The sequence below is a fragment of the Apostichopus japonicus genome, chromosome 12, assembly GCF_037975245.1.
Source record: "Apostichopus japonicus isolate 1M-3 chromosome 12, ASM3797524v1, whole genome shotgun sequence".
NCBI lineage: Eukaryota > Metazoa > Echinodermata > Holothuroidea > Aspidochirotida > Stichopodidae > Apostichopus > Apostichopus japonicus.
This window is the reverse complement of record NC_092572.1, coordinates 32188370-32213984: the sequence shown is the minus strand read 5'-3', so window position 1 is coordinate 32213984 and position 25615 is coordinate 32188370. Positions and strand designations below refer to the sequence as shown.

Sequence of the window (25615 nt, the reverse complement as noted above, 5' to 3'; positions counted from 1 at the left end):
GTTTGAAGCTAACTACAGTTGTATGTACTTTGTTTTGCAAATTTTAGACGAGGAGAAGCTTTCAGTGGCATTGCAAGTACTTCCACTTCTGTTTCCTGCGGGAACTAAGTGTGATGGAGTCGGAAAGAAGAAGAAGAAGCTGAAAGCAACTTTGGCAGAGGCAATACAGTCTTTTGGGCAATGTGTACAGGTAACTACATTAAATCACTTATCCTATTTTCTTAGAACTGGAACAAATACTACATGAATTTGTGCGTTGAAAGATGTACTAGGGGTGACGGTAACTAATCAGAAGTACAATTCCAAGTTAAGGGAAGACAAGTTTGATGTGTGATTTGTGTGAATGTGTGTGTCGAAACTCCCCCCAAACTGAAACCTGGTCGGGAGATGCTCTATGATGGACTTTGTGTTAAGATAGATTTCCATGGATATTGTATGAAGAAGGAAAGGTTTTCATGAACTTGCAAAGTCCACAGGTATTTGGACAATCAAGTCTGAATAAAAAATATAGTTGTGACTAAGTTTGAAAATCAAATTGTCAAAACTTGTTTTCTTGCTATAATTACAAAAGATTTTTTTTTATTAAATACAAGTTTCAGTTGGTATAGATTTGAAAATACATCAAGCATACCTGAGCTGAAAAAAGGTTGACTTGAAGTATCTACAGTATAGGATATCTATTAATGGACTTACATTTCAGTTTCAAAGTCAGTAATATGAATTTAAAAAATGGGATCAGATTTTCTTGCCTTTACCCTTTGCTTTGCATGTGAGAAAAATTCACAACTATCACTGCATATCTTGTTTATTGTTTTCACTATTTCATCACTGCAGATTGGAACCAACTTGCCAGAGTTCCTGGCTAAGGTTAGCCAGACGCAACCATTTATTCTAATCATTGGAGAGAACAGAAGGAACCCATAACAACAGTTTGTGATAGTAGAAAGGATGGCAATACCAGCTAGTTCTCTTATCAAGGCAGTTGATCTATGTTTCAAAGTGTTTTATGTATTGGACCTTAACTACCCTTGGGAGTGTAATAACGTGTGGGATTTCATTCAAAAGAACATTTACAGGCTGGGCGAAGGGAAGGGGAGGCTAAGGTCAAAACCAAGTGTCTTGGCCCTCAAGAATTTTGTATCATGCAGTGCGGAAACTTCAAATGAGATGTAAAAGAGGGTGCTTACGATTCATGTTTATAGTACTGACTGAAAGCATTAATGTTGGAATGCTTTCCTTATATTATTTGGTTTTTGTGGGCCAGCATGAAATTTGTATGACTGAGTTTGCTCAAAATATATTTTTTTGTAAAGACCTTACAAAACCAAAATATAATTCTAATAGAGGAGCTGGTTGAGCCCATTTTCTTCTTTTAATGATACCCAAGACCAAATACTTTACAGGCCATCATACTTCAGAAACTTCACTTGGTTTTAACGAGCTTGGAATCGTCTAATATTTTGGAGGTTCATGTGATTTGTGCAATAATTTCAACTTAGTTAAATATGTTTGAAATAATATTAAGAAATATTATATAAATGGAACAGTATTTCAAAATTTACAATGTTATTCAGACTGACCAAGATCCAGCAGAATCTTAATAAATTTTAAATGGTTTAGAAAAATTCATTTCAGACTCGAAATGTGAAATTTGTTGTATGTGTACATAACCCATCATGTCGTAGCATTTTGTGCCCCCCCCCCCCCTCCTTAACAGGACCGCTTAATATGGAATTTTGCAGCAGGCCATTAAACCTTGAGAGAAAAACCAATAACATATACTAACTATCACAGTAAATGTAATGATAGAATCTTTGAACGTTGTGTATATCTTACCATAGTTGACTGGAATCATGCGCCCAACTGAAAATTGAGCCACAAAATGTGCTTGTTCGTTTTATGAACTTCATTCAACATTAATTCTGGATACAGTATAGTATTTCATTTTAAATTCCAATGGCATTTAGAATGTCTGCATTGATGGGTCTTGCTTTCCTTATATATAAATTTACCCGATTTTATAGGTCTGCCCCTGACTATTTTTTAGAGTCAAGTAAAAAAACACCGGCCTCGAAGGCCTATTTAAGAAGGCAATGATCTAGTCAATTTTGACTAGTATGTAGTCAAAATGATGAGATGTTCCTGGTCAATTTAGAACCAGGTTTTCTAGTCACTTAAAATGACCAGATGTCTCTAGTCAAAATGACGAGGATCTCATAAAGTCATATTTTACATGGTAATCTGGTCAAATTTGACTAGATTCTAGTTAAAAATGACTAGGTATTTTTAAGAGTGTACGACAAGACTAGAGTATATGGTATTTAAATTGAATTTTAAATCTCGTTTGCTGTAATATTTATCATGGAAACATCGTAATCTCCATGTGATCTGACAAATAAGTCGAATATGATTCTGTACAGTAGTTCAAATATCCGAGCAAGATGTCCAAACAAAATGTCCAAACAAAATCAAAACTATAGGATTAAATGTGTCCACCGAAAGGAAATAAGGGCGGCATTGATTAACTTAGCATTCATAGACTCTGGATGTGTAACCTGATTAATTCGTAACGTAAAATAATACAAAAGTGTTATCAACTGAGCCCGTGTAAGAAAATGCGTACAAGTAAGTGGGCCTGACGTTTCGATCCTAGCAAGATCTTCTTCAGAGACTGAATGACAAGTAACGGTAACAGAATGGGCAAATACACGCACATAATACAGACAGGTTAATGAGCAGGGTGAACACAAAAAGACAGATTTAAGAGGATTAGTAGACAATGGATGGAGAGAAGAAAGAAACTAACATGCCGGTGGAAGAGGAGAGGTTTATATAGGAGACAAACTGTAGAGGGACAAAGTATCTCTAAAAAAGAGAAGGACAAAGACAGAAAAATGTAGAAGAAAAATTGGAAGAGAGCTACGAGAAGACTGGTAAAGGGGGGGGGGGTGGAGCAGAGCCTGCTAAGATCGAAACGTCAGGCCCACTTACATTTACAATAATCGTCACACGTAATATTTGCAATAGGGGTTCTACTCGTAATGCGTTAGGTTGGCATATAATATTTATTATAATAGTCTAATGAGAACTTCATATCAGAATACATAAACAAATGCGTATGTTTCTAATACGTCTTCTGCCGTGCAAGCAGTAGTTTTTGTTACAGATCCTTTCCTTCTTTTTTGTTTTGAACAGATCAACTTACGTGACTCCTATCAAATAATGGTACTAACCAAATATTTAGTACATGGACTATAGTTGGTAAACAATTTCAATATAAAAAAATATTCTATAGTGTTGTACTTTTCCTAGTGTATATGAAGCATTGAGTGCGGTCGAGCCAAGTATTTAAATAAGGTTTGAAAATTCGGATCTTAAGAGTTGTTTTTCAGTAAATATTTACTGGCACGCTATGTGAGCAACTTGAGCAGTTTACTCGTTGCCAGATAGGAATGAAATCAACATGCATTAACTCATATAACAGAAACCGTGGAACCTGGACATAGTTGACAGTTGGTTTTCAACGAAATATTGCAAAAGGTTCAACATAAATTTGTGTACATTAAGATCAATGGAAATTCGCGTCTCTATATGATTAACAAAAAATAGCGTAATATTGGATCAACGAATAACGATAGGATCAACAGAGATCCGCGTATGATAGCATGAACAGGGACTCGCGTATACATTCACGAACAATAACATCAATATATATTGGAGTTTGATCACATTAACATAGATGAGGATATGAAAGTATCAATATAGAATGGAGTTTGATATTATCAACATCGATTCGCGTTTTGATTGCAGGAAAACAGATTTGCGATTGATAGCATCAAGAGAGATTTCCATATAATGAAAGAAGCATATTTATGAAAACTGCTATTTGTATATAGATTATTGTAGCATATATTCTGTACATAGCTGCTGTTAAGAAACCAAATACCTTAAAAAAGTATTAATAGAGTTATTTTAATGTTACAACTCCAAATTGTGTAAACTTGTATAAAACTAATTATTTATATTTAAATGTTATCCTATTGGGAAATCTTCAATCCACAATAGTATTAAATTACGTCTTGCGATAGTTTATTCGGGTCGGTAATTTGGAAATCCATATCAAAGTAAGGGAGTTGGGGGAGGGGGGGGGGGGACCGATCAGATCGCTTGTTGGGCGCCTGCGAAAATAATGTTCTTCGTGGTAAGGCTCTTGCCCTCGTCAACATTCTAGTCCACATTATTGGGTTTTAAGGTTTTTCTGTGTCACTTTCTAGCCAAACGGTCGTAGAAACGGCATTATATAACCTACGCGATATTATTACAAAATGTGACAATATTTTCAAGATGGGGCAGGATACTTCAAAATGTCGAAGTGTATACCTCATGTGTCCTTCATTGGCCGTGTATGGTATACTGCCAGATTGTAGACGTGTGCAGTTTGTTCTACGTCAATTCTGTGACAATCTGAATGCGACATTTGACAGGTTAAATTGACATTCACTTAATAGATATATAGATGTGACAAGATGTAACCGTATCAAATCTTAAACAGAAATTAAAGAGTATGATTTTCAAATTTGGGCTAGAATGAGTTTCAAACCAGTGACCTCGTGGTAACCACATTACGGTCACACATGTAGTTCTCATAAACATGAACAAATCCTTTTAATTCCTTTATCCCCCGAATCATATACGTTCAAAACTGTTTAAGATTATTGCGTTTATGATATGCAAAATTATTGAAAGCTTCAGCGGGTTTCTTTATATGTTTTTTTTTTTTTTGATTTGATTTATTCGCACTCAGATTGTTCAAAATACAAAACTATTACAAAGACAAAGTAGACAAAGAGGACGGAAAAGAAAAGAACAAAAAGAGTAACAGGAGCTAAACCCATTAGGCTGACTGAACGTCGGCCCATTTCCAATGGGGCCCTATAGACGAAAAATTGCACAAAGAATGGAAAAAACTAGGGAACCAATAAACAAGACACAAAAAATGAAGATATTGCACAAAAAACAGAAAAGTGCCTCCCTCTCCCCCACCCCCAAGATTACATGAGATGCTTCCTTAACTCAGCTCTAAAAAGATGAGAAGACTTAATGGATTTGATATGATTTGGAAGAGCATTCCAATCCTGAGTTGCCGTGAAGTAGAAAGTAGAGCTAACACCACACTTAGAATCAATAACATAGAAATTGTGATGTCTTGAACGAGTCCCCTGGTTATGAATGGCAGAGGTTTTGGTGAAATTGGTGGTGAGGTAAGGAGAACTACAGTTGTTAAGGATTTTGTGTGTGTGGTTTAACCTAATGAATTTAGCTCTACTCTCTACGGATAACAATCCAAGACCAGAAATTTCCTCCTGCCCAACATGGAATCTCGGGCCTTGCATAAGTATGAAGCGAACCACTTTATTTTGAGTAATCTGAAGCTTCTTTTTAAGAGTTTTATTGAGGCCTGTGAGCCAAGAGGAAGAAGAGTAGTCAAAAAGACATTGAATAAGGGCCATGCAAAGCAGTCTTCTGCACCGTTAATTCAGGCAACTGGCTTGGCGATACAGAAAATGGAGCCTGGCATTGGCCCTTTTAATAACATCAATGGCATGCTCATCAAAGGACAGACGGTTGTCGATTAAGACACCAAGGTATTTGACAACATTAGTAGCAGAAATGGAGTAGTTGCTACTTGTTGTAATTTTGAAGTCACCAGCATTTTTGAGCATGCCATTAGTACCAAAAAGAATTACTTCAGTTTTCTCAGCATTGAGAGAGAGAGAGTTGTCAGTAAACCAGTCACTACACGCTTCTAGGGCCTCTCCAAGTCTTTGGGAAATCACCCTGGCGCTCTTGTGGGAGAACAAAATGGCACTATCATCTGCATATAGCAAAAGCTTAAAATCAGTGTTCAATGAAACACACATGTCATTGATATAGCAGAGAAACAGGATAGGACCCAAAATACTCCCTTGAGGAATGCCATAGGTGACCGCCATTGGCTCAGAGAAGCACCCGCCCACGCTTGTGACTTGAGATCTACCGGAAAGATATGAAAGATATGAAAGAAACCAGTTAATTGATTTGACACCCATAAGTTTTAGCTTTTGACATAAAATGTGATGGTCAACCGTGTCGAAGGCTTTACTAAGGTCCACCATCACCATACCAGTAAGGAGGCCTTGAGCTTTGCGGGTTTTGATAGTGTCATGCAAAGCAATTAAACAGGTGTCAGTAGAAAAATTAGATCTAAAGCCAGATTGATATTTGTAAAGCAAGTTGTTACGGACAAGGTGACTTTCAAGTTGTACAAAGACCGCTTTTTCAAGAATTTTAGAAACAATGCACAATATACTTATAGGGCGGTAATTTGCACAATCAGTTCTGCTCTTTTTCTTGTGAAGTGGGATGACTTTAGCGACCTTGAACTCATCGGGAACTTTATCATTGGAAATTGACAGGTTAACAATATGAGTTATAGGGGACGTTCAAATGGAAGCACCATCCTTGATGAACCTTGCTGGAAGATCATCAAGGCTTGTGCTCTTCAGAGGATTGAGGTTCTTAAGCTCTTTTTCAATGAATTCGCCGGTGACTTGTTCAAGGTGCAAAGAGTCACTCACCTTCGACCGGTAAAAAGAAAGAACAGATTCGGAAGTATAGTTGAAGATATGTTTAGGATGTGGAAGTTTTTCCACTAAATTGGCAGCAATGTTAGTAAAGAAGCTATTGAAACAATCGGCAACAGCTTTGGGTTCATGTACCCTTGAGTTGTTAATGTCTAAGACAATCTTAGAAGAACTGTTTGATTTGGAACTGTAACCAAGGTGTTTCAATTGTTTCCACAGCTTCTTCGAATCATTACGATGTTCTTCAAGTTTAGACAAATAAAATACAGATTTGGCTTTTTTAACATCACGCTTTACTTTGTTTCTCATAAAACAGTATTCTCTGCAAAGAGAAGCATCATTTCTGTTCATTTTAAGTTTCTTGAGCAACTGGTCTCTTTTATGAATGTCATGAAGAATTTCTCCCCAAAACCAGGGATCAGACCGTTGCTTGATGCGAACTGTTCTATGAGGAGCAACCACGTCAAAAACATTGGATAAGTTAAGCTTAAATAAAGTCCAGGCTCGATCGACATCTGTCTGGTTGGTGACAACCGACCAGTCAATTTCTCTCAAGTTATCAAGGTAAGAATCTTGATTGTAATTTTTCATGCATCTAATTTTAATGGATTTATGAGAATTAAATTTAATCTTAGTGGATTTGTAAGTACAGAAGGCTGGCAGGTGGTCACTCAAACCGATGTCGATCGTGCCTGAGTTAGCAATTTTGTTTAAGGAAATATTGGTAATAATATGATCGATACAGGAGGCAGAACTATCAGTTATTCTAGTTTTCTCGCAAATGAGATTTCTGAGATTCAGGGACTTCAGAGTTCTGGTATAGTTCTTAGCAAGATCATGGTCTTTAAGAATACAGATATTGAAATCTCCTAGCATAACAATGTCATGGTCTGAGCTAATCGATGAAATTACAGCTTCCAGACCTACATTAAATTTAGCAGCACTTTCTTTAGGTGGACGATATACAGTACCAACAATAATGGGTTTACTGTCTGGTAGATTAAGTTCAATCCACACTGATTCCATCCCATCTTTAACAAGATCATCCCGAGGTGTGTAAGCCCGATTATTCCTGATGTAAGTACAAACTCCACCGCCGAAGCGATCACGGTCTGAACGAATGATGTTGTAGCCAGGTAGTAAGATCTCAGTGTCGGTGACACTGTCGTCAAGCCAGGTTTCTGATATAGCGATAATAGTAGCTTGGGTTTCTAATGCAATGGTTCTGAGTTCAGAAATCTTAGGTAACAGTGACCTTGTATTAAAATGGATGAGGTGAATACCCTTGTGTTTAAACATATCGAGGTTGGTAGGCCTATCAGAAGTATCCCTTTTTTCCTGCAGCATATCCTCGTTTGCGAAATTTGGTGGATCGTCTTCATTGACATTTATGTTATAAAAAGGAAGGTCTTGGAAAGAACATTGGTTGCAGAGGAATGCAATTTCTCTTTGAGTGGAAACAAGCTCCTCGTAAAAAGAGATGGAAATTTCCTTGGTACATTTAACTTGGGTCCATTTGTCGCATCCATCACAGTTAACGGCTTTGCTAGTGGCGATAATACCCTTAGAGCAGGCAACACAAGGATTTTTAGGTGAGCGTTTCCCTGATGGACCAGGGTTAATTTCAATGTCCCCACTTCTTAATAGATATAAAATCAGGATTCTCAGAATGATGTTGTATGACTTAGATAATTGATTGAATTAATAATGGTTACGCGTAGGCCCTTGTGATTCCAATAGGAAACAACATACAAGAAAGAGGAATGGGAATGGATCTATTCATATTCTCATTTTGTTTGTATTAAAATGAATATTTCAAATTTGTAGTACATTATCCCGTTAATCAAATTGCGTGACGTATTCTAGTGAGGTCAGTTCAGCGTTCTCATATGATGTTTAACGAAACATGATGTGTTCATATAGCCTTGCCTACAGCACCTCCATGATATTACCCTTTGGGGTTTTGTTGGGCAGCTTATACCTAGTCATGATAACCTGTATTTGAATGGGACGATGATACGGAAGTGAGGGGACCAGTATGGATGGCATGATGAGAGCTATGGAGGGGATGACGGACGTTGAAGAAAGAAGACGGTCAAACATTGACCACATCCCTATCTTTTCCACCTTTGGTTCTTCTATAATTGATTGATAGAGTCGCCCCCCCCCCCCTCCATCACCGTCCTTGTTGCTCAAAATGAGACTAATTATTGTTATATGTCTATTGCATATTGTTTGTAAGGGAGGGGGGCAAATACTGTATTATACAATCAATGTTTAGTACGTAACAAAAAAGTAAAACCGATTTTGTATTTCCGTAAGTCATATTTTATTCAAACACGATCTGCAGGAAGGTTTGATTTTCCACTTAAGGTTCTTGTGAAATTACATCTCAAGCATTGACGTTCATCCAACTTTTACCTTCGGAGATATCCTAAAGTTTGAGGGAATTTCATCTCCATTCTTAGATCAAACATCTGTCCAACAAACCAACAAAAAGCAAAAACGATAACCGTTCTTGTACTGAACCATTACGGTTGTAATGCATACGAGGTTTATGCAAATAAGAATGAACATCGAAAATATCTTGTAGAGTTGATGATGGATTTAAAGAAAACATATCACCTTCACTTCGGGATTTATTGTAGTTACAATTGGCGCTACATATAGCGTATGGTAGACATGGATAACTTACGATATCAGTTAATAATTAAAAGACTTTCAATTGTTGACCTCTGCTGACTGAAATGACCCTTGACCTGCAATTTACAACACAACTCAAAAAGGTGGATCTACAACGGACCGTCATCGAATGTGCGGTAAGGAAAAATCGAATGTGCGATAACGATAAATCGTAAGTGCAATACCGATAAATCGAATTTACGGTACCGACAAATCGATTGTGCGGGACCGATAAATCGAATGCGCGATACCGATAAAATGAATTTACGATACCGATAAATCGATGCGGTACCGATAATTCGATTGTGCGGTTCAGATTTATCGAATATGCGGTACCGATAAATCGATTGTGCGGTACCGATAAGTCGATTGTGCGGTACCGATAAATCGATTGTGCGGTACCGATCAATCGAAAATGCGATACCGATTAATCGAATCTGCGGTACCGATAAATCAAATGTGCGATACCGAAAAATCGAATGTGCGATAACGATAAATAGAATTTACGATACCGATGAATCGAATGTGCGGTACCGATAAATAGAAAGTGCGGTACCGATAAATCGAACGTGCGATACCGATTAATAGAATGTGCGGTACAAATAAATCGATTGTGCGGTACCGATAAATCGAATGTGCGGTACGGATAAATCGAATGTGCGGTACCGATCAATCGATTGTGCGGTACCGATAAATCGAAAATGCGGTACCGACAAATTGAACCTGCGATACCGATTAATCGAATCGAATACCGATAAATCGAATGTGCGGTACCGATAAATCGAATGTGCGGTACTGATAAATCGAATGTGCGAAAACGATAAATCGAAAGTGCAATACCGATAAATCGAATGTACGATACCGATAAATCAAATGCGGTACCGATAAATCGATTGTGCGGTACCGATTTATAGAATAAGCGGTACCGATAAATCGATTGTGCGGTACCGATAAATCGATTGTGCGAGACCGATTAATTCGTATTGTGGTACCGATAAATCATTTGTGCGGTACCGATAAATCGAATGTGCGATACCGATAAATCGAATATACGATACCGATTAATCGAATGCGCGGTACCGATAAATAGAAAGTGCGGTACCGATAAATCGAACGTGCGATACCGATTAATCGAATGTGCGGTACTAATAAATCGATAGTGCGGTACCGATAAATCGAATGTGCGGTACCGATATATCGATTGTGCGGTACCAATTAAACAAATGTGCGATACCGATAAATCGATTGTGCGGTACCGATAAATCGAATGTGCGGTACCGATAAATCGAATGTGCGGTACCGATCAATCGATTGTGCGGTACCAAAAAATCGAAAGTGCGGTACCGATAAATCGAACCTGCGATACCGATAAATCGAATGCGCGATACTGATAAAATGAATTTACGATACCGATAAATCGAATATGCTGTACCGATAGTTCGATTGTGCGGTACAGATTTATCGAATGTGCGAGACCGATAAATCGAATGCGCGATACCGATAAAATGAATTTACGATACCGATAAATGGAATATGCGGTACCGATAATTCGATTGTACGGTACAGATTTATCGAATATGCGGTACCGATCAATCGATTGTGCGGTACCGATAAATCGATTGTGCGGTACCGATAAATCGAATGTGCGGTACCGATGAATCGATTGTGCGGTACCGATAAATCGAAAGTGCGGTACCGATAAATCGAACCTGCGATACCGATTAATCGAACCGAATACCGATAAATCGAATGTGCGATACCGATAAATAGAATGTGCGGTACCGATAAATCGAATGTGCGATAACGATAAATCGAATGCGGTACCGATAAATCGATTGTGCGGTACCGATTTATAGAATAAGCGGTACCGATAAATCGATTGTGCGGTACCGATCAATCGATTGTGCGGTACCGATCAATCGAAAATGCGGTACCGATTAATCGAGCGTGCGATACCGATTAATCGAATCTGCGGTACCGATCAATCGAAAATGCGGTACCGATTAATCGAGCGTGCGATACCGATTAATCGAATCTGCGGTACCGATAAATCAAATGTGCGATACCGAAAAATCGAATGTGCGATAACGATAAATAGAATTTACGATACCGATGAATCGAATGTGCGGTACCGATAAATAGAAAGTGCGGTACCGATAAATCGAACGTGCGATACTGATAAAATGAATTTACGATACCGATAAATGGAATATGCGGTACCGATAATTCGATTGTACGGTACAGATTTATCGAATATGCGGTACCGATCAATCGATTGTGCGGTACCGATCAATCGAAAATGCGGTACCGATAAATCGAACGTGCGATACCGATTAATCGAATGTGCGGTACCGATCAATCGATTGTGCGGTACCGATAAATCGAAAATGCGGTACCGACAAATTGAACCTGCGATACCGATTAATCGAATCGAATACCGATAAATCGAATGTGCGGTACCGATAAATCGAATGTGCGGTACTGATAAATCGAATGTGCGAAAACGATAAATCGAAAGTGCAATACCGATAAATCGAATGTACGATACCGATAAATCAAATGCGGTACCGATAAATCGATTGTGCGGTACCGATTTATAGAATAAGCGGTACCGATAAATCGATTGTGCGGTACCGATAAATCGATTGTGCGAGACCGATTAATTCGTATTGTGGTACCGATAAATCATTTGTGCGGTACCGATAAATCGAATGTGCGATACCGATAAATCGAATATACGATACCGATTAATCGAATGCGCGGTACCGATAAATAGAAAGTGCGGTACCGATAAATCGAACGTGCGATACCGATTAATCGAATGTGCGGTACTAATAAATCGATAGTGCGGTACCGATAAATCGAATGTGCGGTACCGATATATCGATTGTGCGGTACCAATTAAACAAATGTGCGATACCGATAAATCGATTGTGCGGTACCGATAAATCGAATGTGCGGTACCGATAAATCGAATGTGCGGTACCGATCAATCGATTGTGCGGTACCAAAAAATCGAAAGTGCGGTACCGATAAATCGAACCTGCGATACCGATAAATCGAATGCGCGATACTGATAAAATGAATTTACGATACCGATAAATCGAATATGCTGTACCGATAGTTCGATTGTGCGGTACAGATTTATCGAATGTGCGAGACCGATAAATCGAATGCGCGATACCGATAAAATGAATTTACGATACCGATAAATGGAATATGCGGTACCGATAATTCGATTGTACGGTACAGATTTATCGAATATGCGGTACCGATCAATCGATTGTGCGGTACCGATAAATCGATTGTGCGGTACCGATAAATCGAATGTGCGGTACCGATCAATCGATTGTGCGGTACCAAAAAATCGAAAGTGCGGTACCGATAAATCGAACGTGCGATACCGATAAATCGAATGCGCGATACTGATAAAATGAATTTACGATACCGATAAATCGAATATGCTGTACCGATAGTTCGATTGTGCGGTACAGATTTATCGAATGTGCGAGACCGATAAATCGAATGCGCGATACCGATAAAATGAATTTACGATACCGATAAATGGAATATGCGGTACCGATAATTCGATTGTACGGTACAGATTTATCGAATATGCGGTACCGATCAATCGATTGTGCGGTACCGATAAATCGATTGTGCGGTACCGATAAATCGAATGTGCGGTACCGATGAATCGATTGTGCGGTACCGATAAATCGAAAGTGCGGTACCGATAAATCGAACCTGCGATACCGATTAATCGAACCGAATACCGATAAATCGAATGTGCGATACCGATAAATAGAATGTGCGGTACCGATAAATCGAATGTGCGATAACGATAAATCGAATGCGGTACCGATAAATCGATTGTGCGGTACCGATTTATAGAATAAGCGGTACCGATAAATCGATTGTGCGGTACCGATCAATCGATTGTGCGGTACCGATCAAGCGAAAATGCGGTACCGATTAATCGAGCGTGCGAAACCGATTAATCGAATCTGCGGTACCGATCAATCGAAAATGCGGTACCGATTAATCGAGCGTGCGATACCGATTAATCGAATCTGCGGTACCGATAAATCAAATGTGCGATACCGAAAAATCGAATGTGCGATAACGATAAATAGAATTTACGATACCGATGAATCGAATGTGCGGTACCGATAAATAGAAAGTGCGGTACCGATAAATCGAACGTGCGATACCGATTAATAGAATGTGCGGTACAAATAAATCGATTGTGCGGTACCGATAAATCGAATGTGCGGTACGGATAAATCGAATGTGCGGTACCGATCAATCGATTGTGCGGTACCGATAAATCGAAAATGCGGTACCGACAAATTGAACCTGCGATACCGATTAATCGAATCGAATACCGATAAATCGAATGTGCGGTACCGATAAATAGAATGTGCGGTACCGATAAATCGAATGTGCGAAAACGATAAATCGAAAGTGCAATACCGATAAATCGAATGTACGATACCGATAAATCAAATGCGGTACCGATAAATCGATTGTGCGGTACCGATTTATAGAATAAGCGGTACCGATAAATCGATTGTGCGGTACCGATAAATCGAATGTGCGAGACCGATTAATTTGAATTGTGGTACCGATAAATCATTTGTGCGGTACCGATAAATCGAATGTGCGATACCGATAAATCGAATATACGATACCGATTAATCGAATGCGCGGTACCGATAAATAGAAAGTGCGGTACCGATAAATCGAACGTGCGATACCGATTAATCGAATGTGCGGTACTAATAAATCGATAGTACGGTACCGATAAATCGAATGTGCGGTACCGATATATCGATTGTGCGGTACCAATTAAACAAATGTGCGATACCGATAAATCGATTGTGCGGTACCGATAAATCGAATGTGCGGTACCGATAAATCGAATGTGCGGTACCGATCAATCGATTGTGCGGTACCAAAAAATCGAAAGTGCGGTACCGATAAATCGAGCCTGCGATACCGATAAATCGAATGCGCGATACTGATAAAATGAATTTACGATACCGATAAATCGAATATGCTGTACCGATAGTTCGATTGTGCGGTACAGATTTATCGAATGTGCGAGACCGATAAATCGAACCTGCGATACCGATTAATCGAACCGAATACCGATAAATCGAATGTGCGATACCGATAAATAGAATGTGCGGTACCGATAAATCGAATGTGCGATAACGATAAATCGAATGCGGTACCGATAAATCGATTGTGCGGTACCGATTTATAGAATAAGCGGTACCGATAAATCGATTGTGCGGTACCGATCAATCGATTGTGCGGTACCGATCAATCGAAAATGCGGTACCGATTAATCGAGCGTGCGATACCGATTAATCGAATCTGCGGTACCGATCAATCGAAAATGCGGTACCGATTAATCGAGCGTGCGATACCGATTAATCGAATCTGCGGTACCGATAAATCAAATGTGCGATACCGAAAAATCGAATGTGCGATAACGATAAATAGAATTTACGATACCGATGAATCGAATGTGCGGTACCGATAAATAGAAAGTGCGGTACCGATAAATCGAACGTGCGATACCGATTAATAGAATGTGCGGTACAAATAAATCGATTGTGCGGTACCGATAAATCGAATGTGCGGTACGGATAAATCGAATGTGCGGTACCGATCAATCGATTGTGCGGTACCGATAAATCGAAAATGCGGTACCGACAAATTGAACCTGCGATACCGATTAATCGAATCGAATACCGATAAATCGAATGTGCGGTACCGATAAATAGAATGTGCGGTACCGATAAATCGAATGTGCGAAAACGATAAATCGAAAGTGCAATACCGATAAATCGAATGTACGATACCGATAAATCAAATGCGGTACCGATAAATCGATTGTGCGGTACCGATTTATAGAATAAGCGGTACCGATAAATCGATTGTGCGGTACCGATAAATCGAATGTGCGAGACCGATTAATTCGTATTGTGGTACCGATAAATCATTTGTGCGGTACCGATAAATCGAATGTGCGATACCGATAAATCGAATATACGATACCGATTAATCGAATGCGCGGTACCGATAAATAGAAAGTGCGGTACCGATAAATCGAACGTGCGATACCGATTAATCGAATGTGCGGTACTAATAAATCGATAGTGCGGTACCGATAAATCGAATGTGCGGTACCGATATATCGATTGTGCGGTACCAATTAAACAAATGTGCGATACCGATAAATCGAATGTGCGGTACCGATAAATCGAATGTGCGGTACCGATAAATCGAATGTGCGGTACCGATCAATCGATTGTGCGGTACCAAAAAATCGAAAGTGCGGTACCGATAAATCGAACCTGCGATACCGATAAATCGAATGCGCGATACTGATAAAATGAATTTACGATACCGATAAATCGAATATGCTGTACCGATAGTTCGATTGTGCGGTACAGATTTATCGAATGTGCGAGACCGATAAATCGAATGCGCGATACCGATAAAATGAATTTACGATACCGATAAATGGAATATGCGGTACCGATAATTCGATTGTACGGTACAGATTTATCGAATATGCGGTACCGATCAATCGATTGTGCGGTACCGATAAATCGATTGTGCGGTACCGATAAATCGAATGTGCGGTACCGATGAATCGATTGTGCGGTACCGATAAATCGAAAGTGCGGTACCGATAAATCGAACCTGCGATACCGATTAATCGAACCGAATACCGATAAATCGAATGTGCGATACCGATAAATAGAATGTGCGGTACCGATAAATCGAATGTGCGATAACGATAAATCGAATGCGGTACCGATAAATCGATTGTGCGGTACCGATTTATAGAATAAGCGGTACCGATAAATCGATTGTGCGGTACCGATCAATCGATTGTGCGGTACCGATCAATCGAAAATGCGGTACCGATTAATCGAGCGTGCGATACCGATTAATCGAATCTGCGGTACCGATCAATCGAAAATGCGGTACCGATTAATCGAGCGTGCGATACCGATTAATCGAATCTGCGGTACCGATAAATCAAATGTGCGATACCGAAAAATCGAATGTGCGATAACGATAAATAGAATTTACGATACCGATGAATCGAATGTGCGGTACCGATAAATAGAAAGTGCGGTACCGATAAATCGAACGTGCGATACCGATTAATAGAATGTGCGGTACAAATAAATCGATTGTGCGGTACCGATAAATCGAATGTGCGGTACGGATAAATCGAATGTGCGGTACCGATCAATCGATTGTGCGGTACCGATAAATCGAAAATGCGGTACCGACAAATTGAACCTGCGATACCGATTAATCGAATCGAATACCGATAAATCGAATGTGCGGTACCGATAAATAGAATGTGCGGTACCGATAAATCGAATGTGCGAAAACGATAAATCGAAAGTGCAATACCGATAAATCGAATGTACGATACCGATAAATCAAATGCGGTACCGATAAATCGATTGTGCGGTACCGATTTATAGAATAAGCGGTACCGATAAATCGATTGTGCGGTACCGATAAATCGAATGTGCGAGACCGATTAATTCGTATTGTGGTACCGATAAATCATTTGTGCGGTACCGATAAATCGAATGTGCGATACCGATAAATCGAATATACGATACCGATTAATCGAATGCGCGGTACCGATAAATAGAAAGTGCGGTACCGATAAATCGAACGTGCGATACCGATTAATCGAATGTGCGGTACTAATAAATCGATAGTGCGGTACCGATAAATCGAATGTGCGGTACCGATATATCGATTGTGCGGTACCAATTAAACAAATGTGCGATACCGATAAATCGAATGTGCGGTACCGATAAATCGAATGTGCGGTACCGATAAATCGAATGTGCGGTACCGATCAATCGATTGTGCGGTACCAAAAAATCGAAAGTGCGGTACCGATAAATCGAACCTGCGATACCGATAAATCGAATGCGCGATACTGATAAAATGAATTTACGATACCGATAAATCGAATATGCTGTACCGATAGTTCGATTGTGCGGTACAGATTTATCGAATGTGCGAGACCGATAAATCGAATGCGCGATACCGATAAAATGAATTTACGATACCGATAAATGGAATATGCGGTACCGATAATTCGATTGTACGGTACAGATTTATCGAATATGCGGTACCGATCAATCGATTGTGCGGTACCGATAAATCGATTGTGCGGTACCGATAAATCGAATGTGCGGTACCGATGAATCGATTGTGCGGTACCGATAAATCGAAAGTGCGGTACCGATAAATCGAACCTGCGATACCGATTAATCGAACCGAATACCGATAAATCGAATGTGCGATACCGATAAATAGAATGTGCGGTACCGATAAATCGAATGTGCGATAACGATAAATCGAATGCGGTACCGATAAATCGATTGTGCGGTACCGATTTATAGAATAAGCGGTACCGATAAATCGATTGTGCGGTACCGATCAATCGATTGTGCGGTACCGATCAATCGAAAATGCGGTACCGATTAATCGAGCGTGCGATACCGATTAATCGAATCTGCGGTACCGATCAATCGAAAATGCGGTACCGATTAATCGAGCGTGCGATACCGATTAATCGAATCTGCGGTACCGATAAATCAAATGTGCGATACCGAAAAATCGAATGTGCGATAACGATAAATAGAATTTACGATACCGATGAATCGAATGTGCGGTACCGATAAATAGAAAGTGCGGTACCGATAAATCGAACGTGCGATACCGATTAATAGAATGTGCGGTACAAATAAATCGATTGTGCGGTACCGATAAATCGAATGTGCGGTACGGATAAATCGAATGTGCGGTACCGATCAATCGATTGTGCGGTACCGATAAATCGAAAATGCGGTACCGACAAATTGAACCTGCGATACCGATTAATCGAATCGAATACCGATAAATCGAATGTGCGGTACCGATAAATAGAATGTGCGGTACCGATAAATCGAATGTGCGAAAACGATAAATCGAAAGTGCAATACCGATAAATCGAATGTACGATACCGATAAATCAAATGCGGTACCGATAAATCGATTGTGCGGTACCGATAAATCGAATGTGCGAGACCCATTAATTCGTATTGTGGTACCGATAAATCATTTGTGCGGTACCGATAAATCGAATGTGCGATACCGATAAATCGAATATACGATACCGATTAATCGAATGCGCGGTACCGATAAATAGAAAGTGCGGTACCGATAAATCGAACGTGCGATACCGATTAATCGAATGTGCGGTACTAATAAATCGATAGTGCGGTACCGATAAATCGAATGTGCGGTACCGATATATCGATTGTGCGGTACCAATTAAACAAATGTGCGATACCGATAAATCGATTGTGCGGTACCGATAAATCGAATGTGCGAGACCGATTAATTCGTATTGTGGTACCGATAAATCATTTGTGCGGTACCGATAAATCGAATGTGCGATACCGATAAATCGAATATACGATACCGATTAATCGAATGCGCGGTACCGATAAATAGAAAGTGCGGTACCGATAAATCGAACGTGCGATACCGATTAATCGAATGTGCGGTACTAATAAATCGATAGTGCGGTACCGATAAATCGAATGTGCGGTACCGATATATGATTGTGCGGTACCAATTAAACAAATGTGCGATACCGATAAATCGATTGTGCGGTACCGATAAATCGAATGTGCGGTACCGATAAATCGAATGTGCGGTACCGATCAATCGATTGTGCGGTACCAAAAAATCGAAAGTGCGGTACCGATAAATCGAACCTGCGATACCGATAAATCGAATGCGCGATACTGATAAAATGAATTTACGATACCGATGAATGGAATATGCGGTACCGATAATTCGATTGTACGGTACAGATTTATCGAATATGCGGTACCGATCAATCGATTGTGCGGTACCGATAAATCGATTGTGCGGTACCGATAAATCGAATGTGCGGTACCGTTGAATCGATTGTGCGGTACCGATAAATCGAAAGTGCGGTACCGATAAATCGAACCTGCGATACCGATTAATCGAACCGAATACCGATAAATCTAATGTGCGATACCGATAAATAGAATGTGCGGTACCGATAAATCGAATGTGCGATAACGATAAATCGAATGCGGTACCGATAACTCGATTGTGCGGTACCGATTTATAGAATAAGCGGTACCGATAAATCGATTGTGCGGTACCGATAAATCGAATGTGCGAGACCGATTAATTCGTATTGTGGTACCGATAAATCATTTGTGCGGTACCGATAAATCAAATGTGCGATAACGATAAATCGAATATACGATACCGATTAATCGAATGTGCGGTACCGATAAATCGAACCTGCGATACCGATAAATCGAATGCGCGATACTGATAAAATGAATTTACGATACTAATAAATCGATAGTGCGGTACCGATAAATAGAATGTGCGGTACCGATATATCGATTGTGCGGTACCAATTAAACAAATGTGCGATACCGATAAATCGAATGCGCGATACTGATAAAATGAATTTACGATACTAATAAATCGATAGTGCGGTACCGATAAATCGAATGTGCGGTACCGATATATCGATTGTGCGGTACCAATTAAACAAATGTGCGATACCGATAAATCGAATGTGCGGTACCGATAAATCGAATGTGCGGTACCGATCAATCGATTGTGCGGTACCAAAAAATCGAAAGTGCGGTACCGATAAATCGAACCTGCGATACCGATAAATCGAATGCGCGATACTGATAAAATGAATTTACGATACCGATAAATCGAATATGCTGTACCGATAGTTCGATTGTGCGGTACAGATTTATCGAATGTGCGAGACCGATAAATCGAATGCGCGATACCGATAAAATGAATTTACGATACCGATAAATGGAATATGCGGTACCGATAATTCGATTGTACAATACAGATTTATCGAATATGCGGTACCGATCAATCGATTGTGCGGTACCGATAAATCGATTGTGCCGTACCGATAAATCGAATGTGCGGTACCGATGAATCGATTGTGCGGTACCGATAAATCGAAAGTGCGGTACCGATAAATCGAACCTGCGATACCGATTAATCGAACCGAATACCGATAAATCGAATGTGCGATACCGATAAATAGAATGTGCGGTACCGATAAATCGAATGTGCGATAACGATAAATCGAATGCGGTACCGATAAATCGATTGTGCGGTACCGATTTATAGAATAAGCGGTACCGATAAATCGATTGTGCGGTACCGATCAATCGATTGTGCGGTACCGATCAATCGAAAATGCGGTACCGATTAATCGAGCGTGCGATACCGATTAATCGAATCTGCGGTACCGATCAATCGAAAATGCGGTACCGATTAATCGAGCGTGCGATACCGATTAATCGAATCTGCGGTACCGATAAATCAAATGTGCGATACCGAAAAATCGAATGTGCGATAACGATAAATAGAATTTACGATACCGATGAATCGAATGTGCGGTACCGATAAATAGAAAGTGCGGTACCGATAAATCGAACGTGCGATACCGATTAATAGAATGTGCGGTACAAATAAATCGATTGTGCGGTACCGATAAATCGAATGTGCGGTACGGATAAATCGAATGTGCGGTACCGATCAATCGATTGTGCGGTACCGATAAATCGAAAATGCGGTACCGACAAATTGAACCTGCGATACCGATTAATCGAATCGAATACCGATAAATCGAATGTGCGGTACCGATAAATAGAATGTGCGGTACCGATAAATCGAATGTGCGAAAACGATAAATCGAAAGTGCAATACCGATAAATCGAATGTACGATACCGATAAATCGATTGTGCGGTACCGATTTATAGAATAAGCGGTACCGATAAATCATTTGTGCGGTACCGATAAATCATTTGTGCGATACCGATAAATCGAATATACGATACCGATTAATCGAATGCGCGGTACCGATAAATAGAAAGTGCGGTACCGATAAATCGAACGTGCGATACCGATTAATCGAATGTGCGGTACTAATAAATCGATAGTGCGGTACCGATAAATCGAATGTGCGGTACCGATATATCGATTGTGCGGTACCAATTAAACAAATGTGCGATACCGATAAATCGATTGTGCGGTACCGATAAATCGAATGTGCGGTACCGATAAATCGAATGTGCGGTACCGATCAATCGATTGTGCGGTACCAAAAAATCGAAAGTGCGGTACCGATAAATCGAACCTGCGATACCGATAAATCGAATGCGCGATACTGATAAAATGAATTTACGATACCGATGAATGGAATATGCGGTACCGATAATTCGATTGTACGGTACAGATTTATCGAATATGCGGTACCGATCAATCGATTGTGCGGTACCGATAAATCGATTGTGCGGTACCGATAAATCGAATGTGCGGTACCGATGAATCGATTGTGCGGTACCGATAAATCGAAAGTGCGGTACCGATAAATCGAACCTGCGATACCGATTAATCGAACCGAATACCGATAAATCTAATGTGCGATACCGATAAATAGAATGTGCGGTACCGATAAATCGAATGTGCGATAACGATAAATCGAATGCGGTACCGATAAATCGAAAGTGCGGTACCGATTTATAGAATAAGCGGTACCGATAAATCGATTGTGCGGTACCGATAAATCGAATGTGCGAGACCGATTAATTCGTATTGTGGTACCGATAAATCATTTGTGCGGTACCGATAAATCAAATGTGCGATAACGATAAATCGAATATACGATACCGATTAATCGAATGTGCGGTACCGATAAATCGAACCTGCGATACCGATAAATCGAATGCGCGATACTGATAAAATGAATTTACGATACTAATAAATCGAATGTGCGGTACCGATAAATCGAATGTGCGGTACCGATATATCGATTGTGCGGTACCAATTAAACAAATGTGCGATACCGATAAATCGATTGTGCGGTACCGATAAATCGAATGTGCGGTACCGATCAATCGATTGTGCGGTACCGAAAAATCGAAAGTGCGGTACCGATAAATCGAACCTGCGATACCGATAAATCGAATGCGCGATACTGATAAAATGAATTTACGATACCGATAAATGGAATATGCGGTACCGATAATTCGATTGTACGGTACAGATTTATCGAATATGCGGTACCGATCAATCGATTGTGCGGTACCGATCAATCGAAAATGCGGTACCGATAAATCGAACGTGCGATACCGATTAATCGAATCTGCGGTACCGATAAATCGATTGTGCGGTACCGATAAATCGAATGTGCGGTACCGATAATTCGATAGTGCGGGACCGATTTATATAATAAGCGGTACCGATAAATCGATTGTGCGGTACCGATAAATAGAATGTGCGAGACCGATTAATCGAATGTGCGATACCGATAAATCGAATGTGCGATACCGATAAATCGAATGTGCGATATCCATTAATCGAATGTGCGATACCGATAAATCGATTGTGCGGTACCGATCAATCGAAAATGCGGTACCGATAAATCGAACGTGCGATACCGATTAATCGAATCTGCGGTAGCGATAAATCAAAAGTGCGATACCGATAAATCAATTGTGCGGTACCGATAAATCGAATGTGCTATATCGATAAATCGAATGTGCGATACCGATAAATCGAATATACGATACCGATTAATCGAATGTGCCATATCCATTAAACGAATGTGCGATACCGATAAATCGAATGTGCAGTACCGATAAATCGAATGTGCGGTACCGATCAATCGATTGTGCGGTACCGATAAATCGATTGTGCGGTACCGATAAATCGAAAGTGCGGTTCCGAACAATCGATTGTGCGGTATCGATAAATCGAAAGTGCGGTACCAATAAATCGAACGTGCGATACCGATTAATCGAATCGAATACCGATAAATCGAATGTGCGGTACCGATAAATAGAATGTGCGATGACGGTCAATCGAAAGTGCAGTACCGATAAATCGAATTTACGATACCATGAAATCAAATGCGGTAACGATAAATCGATTGTGCGATACCGATAAATAGAATGTGCGATACCGATAAACCGATTGTGCGGTACCGATAAATCGAATGTGTCGTACCGGTAATTCGAATGTGCGATACCAATAAATCAAATGTGCGATACCGATAAATCGAATGTGCGATATCGTTTAATCGATATGCGGTACCGATAAATCGAATGTGCGGTACCGATAAATCGAATGTGCGATACCGACAAATCGAATGCGCGATACCGATACATTGAATTTACGATACCAATAAATCTAATGTGCGGTACTGATAAATGAATTGTGTGGTACCGATAAATCGAATGTGCGGTACGGATAAATCGAATGTGCGGTACCGATAAATCGATTGTGCGGTACCGATAAATCGAAAATGCGGTACCGATAAATCAAACGTGCGATACCGATTAATCGAATCGAATACCGATAAATCGAATGTGCGGTACCGATAAATAGAATGTGCGGTACCGATAAATCGAATGTGCGATAACGATAAATCGAAAGTGCAATACCGATAAATCGAATATACGATACCGATTAATCGAATGCGCGGTACCGATAAATAGAAAGTGCGGTACCGATAAATCGAACGTGCGATACCGATTAATCGAATGTGCGGTACTAATAAATCGATAGTGCGGTACCGATAAATCGAATGTGCGGTACCGATATATCGATTGTGCGGTACCAATTAAACAAATGTGCGATACCGATAAATCGATTGTGCGGTACCGATAAATCGAATGTGCGGTACCGATAAATCGAATGTGCGGTACCGATCAATCGATTGTGCGGTACCGAAAAATCGAAAGTGCGGTACCGATAAATCGAACCTGCGATACCGATAAATCGAATGCGCGATACTGATAAAATGAATTTACGATACCGATAAATCGAATATGCGGTACCGATAGTTCGATTGTGCGGTACAGATTTATCGAATGTGCGAGACCGAAAAATATAATGCGCGATACCGATAAAATGAATTTACGATACCGATAAATGGAATATGCGGTACCGATAATTCGATTGTACGGTACAGATTTATCGAATATGCGGTACCGATTAATCGATTGTGCGGTACCGATCAATCGAAAATGCGGTACCGATAAATCGAACGTGCGATACCGATTAATCGAATCTGCGGTACCGATAAATCAAATGTGCGGTACCGATAAATCGAATGTGCGATAACGATAAATTGAATTTACGATACCGATTAATCGAATGTGCGGTACCGATAAAAAGAAAGTGCGGTACCGATAAATCGAACGTGCGATACCGATAAATAGAATGTGCGGTACAAATAAATCGATTGTGCGGTACCGATAAATCGATTGTGCGGTACCGATAAATCAAATGTGCGATACCGATAAATCGAATGTGCGGTACCGATAAATCGATTGTGCGGTACCGATAAATCGAATGTGCGGTACCGAACAATCGATTGTGCGGTACCGATAAATCGAAAGTGCGGTACCAATAAATCGAACGTGCGATACCGATTAATCGAATCGAATACCGATAAATCGAATGTGCGGTACCGATAAATCGAACGTGCGGTACCGATAAATCGAATGTGCGATAACGATAAATCGAAAGTGCAATACCGATAAATAAAATTTACGATACCGATAAATCAAATGCGGTACCGATAAATCGAAAGTGCGGGACCGATAAATCGAAAATGCGGTACCGATAAATCAAAAGTGCGATACCGATAAATCGAATGTGCGATAACGATAAATTGAATTTACGATACCGATTTATCGAATGCGCGATACCGATAAAATGAATTTACGATACCGATAAATCGAATATGAGGTACCGATAATTCGATTGTACGGTACAGATTTATCGAATATGCGGTACCGATCAATCTATTGTGCGGTGTCGATCAATCGAAAATGCGGTACCGATAAATCTAACGTGCGATACCGATTAATCGATTGTGCGGTACCGATAAATCAAAAGTGCGATACCGATAAATCGAATGTGCGATAACGATAAATTGAATTTACGATACCGATTAATCGAATGTGCGGTACCGATAAATAGAAAGTGCGGTACCGATAAATCGAACGTGCGATACCGATTAATAGAATGTGCGGTACAAATAAATCGATTGTGCGGTACCGATAAATCGATTGTGCGGTACCGATAAATCAAATGTGCGATACCGATAAATCTAATGTTACCGATAAATCGAATGTGCGGTACCGATAAATCG

At 40.0% G+C, this 25615-nt stretch overlaps 2 protein-coding genes across 2 annotated transcripts in view; one reads left to right on the top strand and one right to left on the bottom strand.

Moving 5' to 3' along the window:
- The window catches only part of LOC139977745 (NLR family CARD domain-containing protein 4-like), a 346755-nt gene that overhangs the window by 89632 nt on the left and 231508 nt on the right, over window positions 1-25615 (top strand). The window lies entirely within an intron of this gene.
- LOC139977995 (uncharacterized) lies at window positions 5532-9085 on the bottom strand. The gene is made up of 3 exons (XM_071987886.1): window positions 9045-9085; window positions 6511-8262; window positions 5532-6033 (listed from the first exon to the last, which is right to left on the bottom strand). Exons 1-3 carry the CDS (start codon window positions 9083-9085, stop codon window positions 5532-5534), a joined length of 2295 nt encoding a protein of 764 aa, XP_071843987.1.

What these genes read in the sequence shown, in the direction of transcription:
- LOC139977995 (XM_071987886.1), bottom strand. Translation starts at nt 9,085, where the DNA reads ATGGAGATGAAATTCCCTCAAACTTTAGGATATCTCCGAAG. An exon ending in ACTTTAGGATATCTCCGAAG is followed by an intron (nt 8,263 to 9,044) that starts GTAAAAGTTGGA and finishes ATATCTATTAAG; the next exon opens with AAGTGGGGACATTGAAATTA. An exon ending in CTTGATGATCTTCCAGCAAG is followed by an intron (nt 6,034 to 6,510) that starts GTTCATCAAGGA and finishes TCTTTCCGGTAG; the next exon opens with ATCTCAAGTCACAAGCGTGG.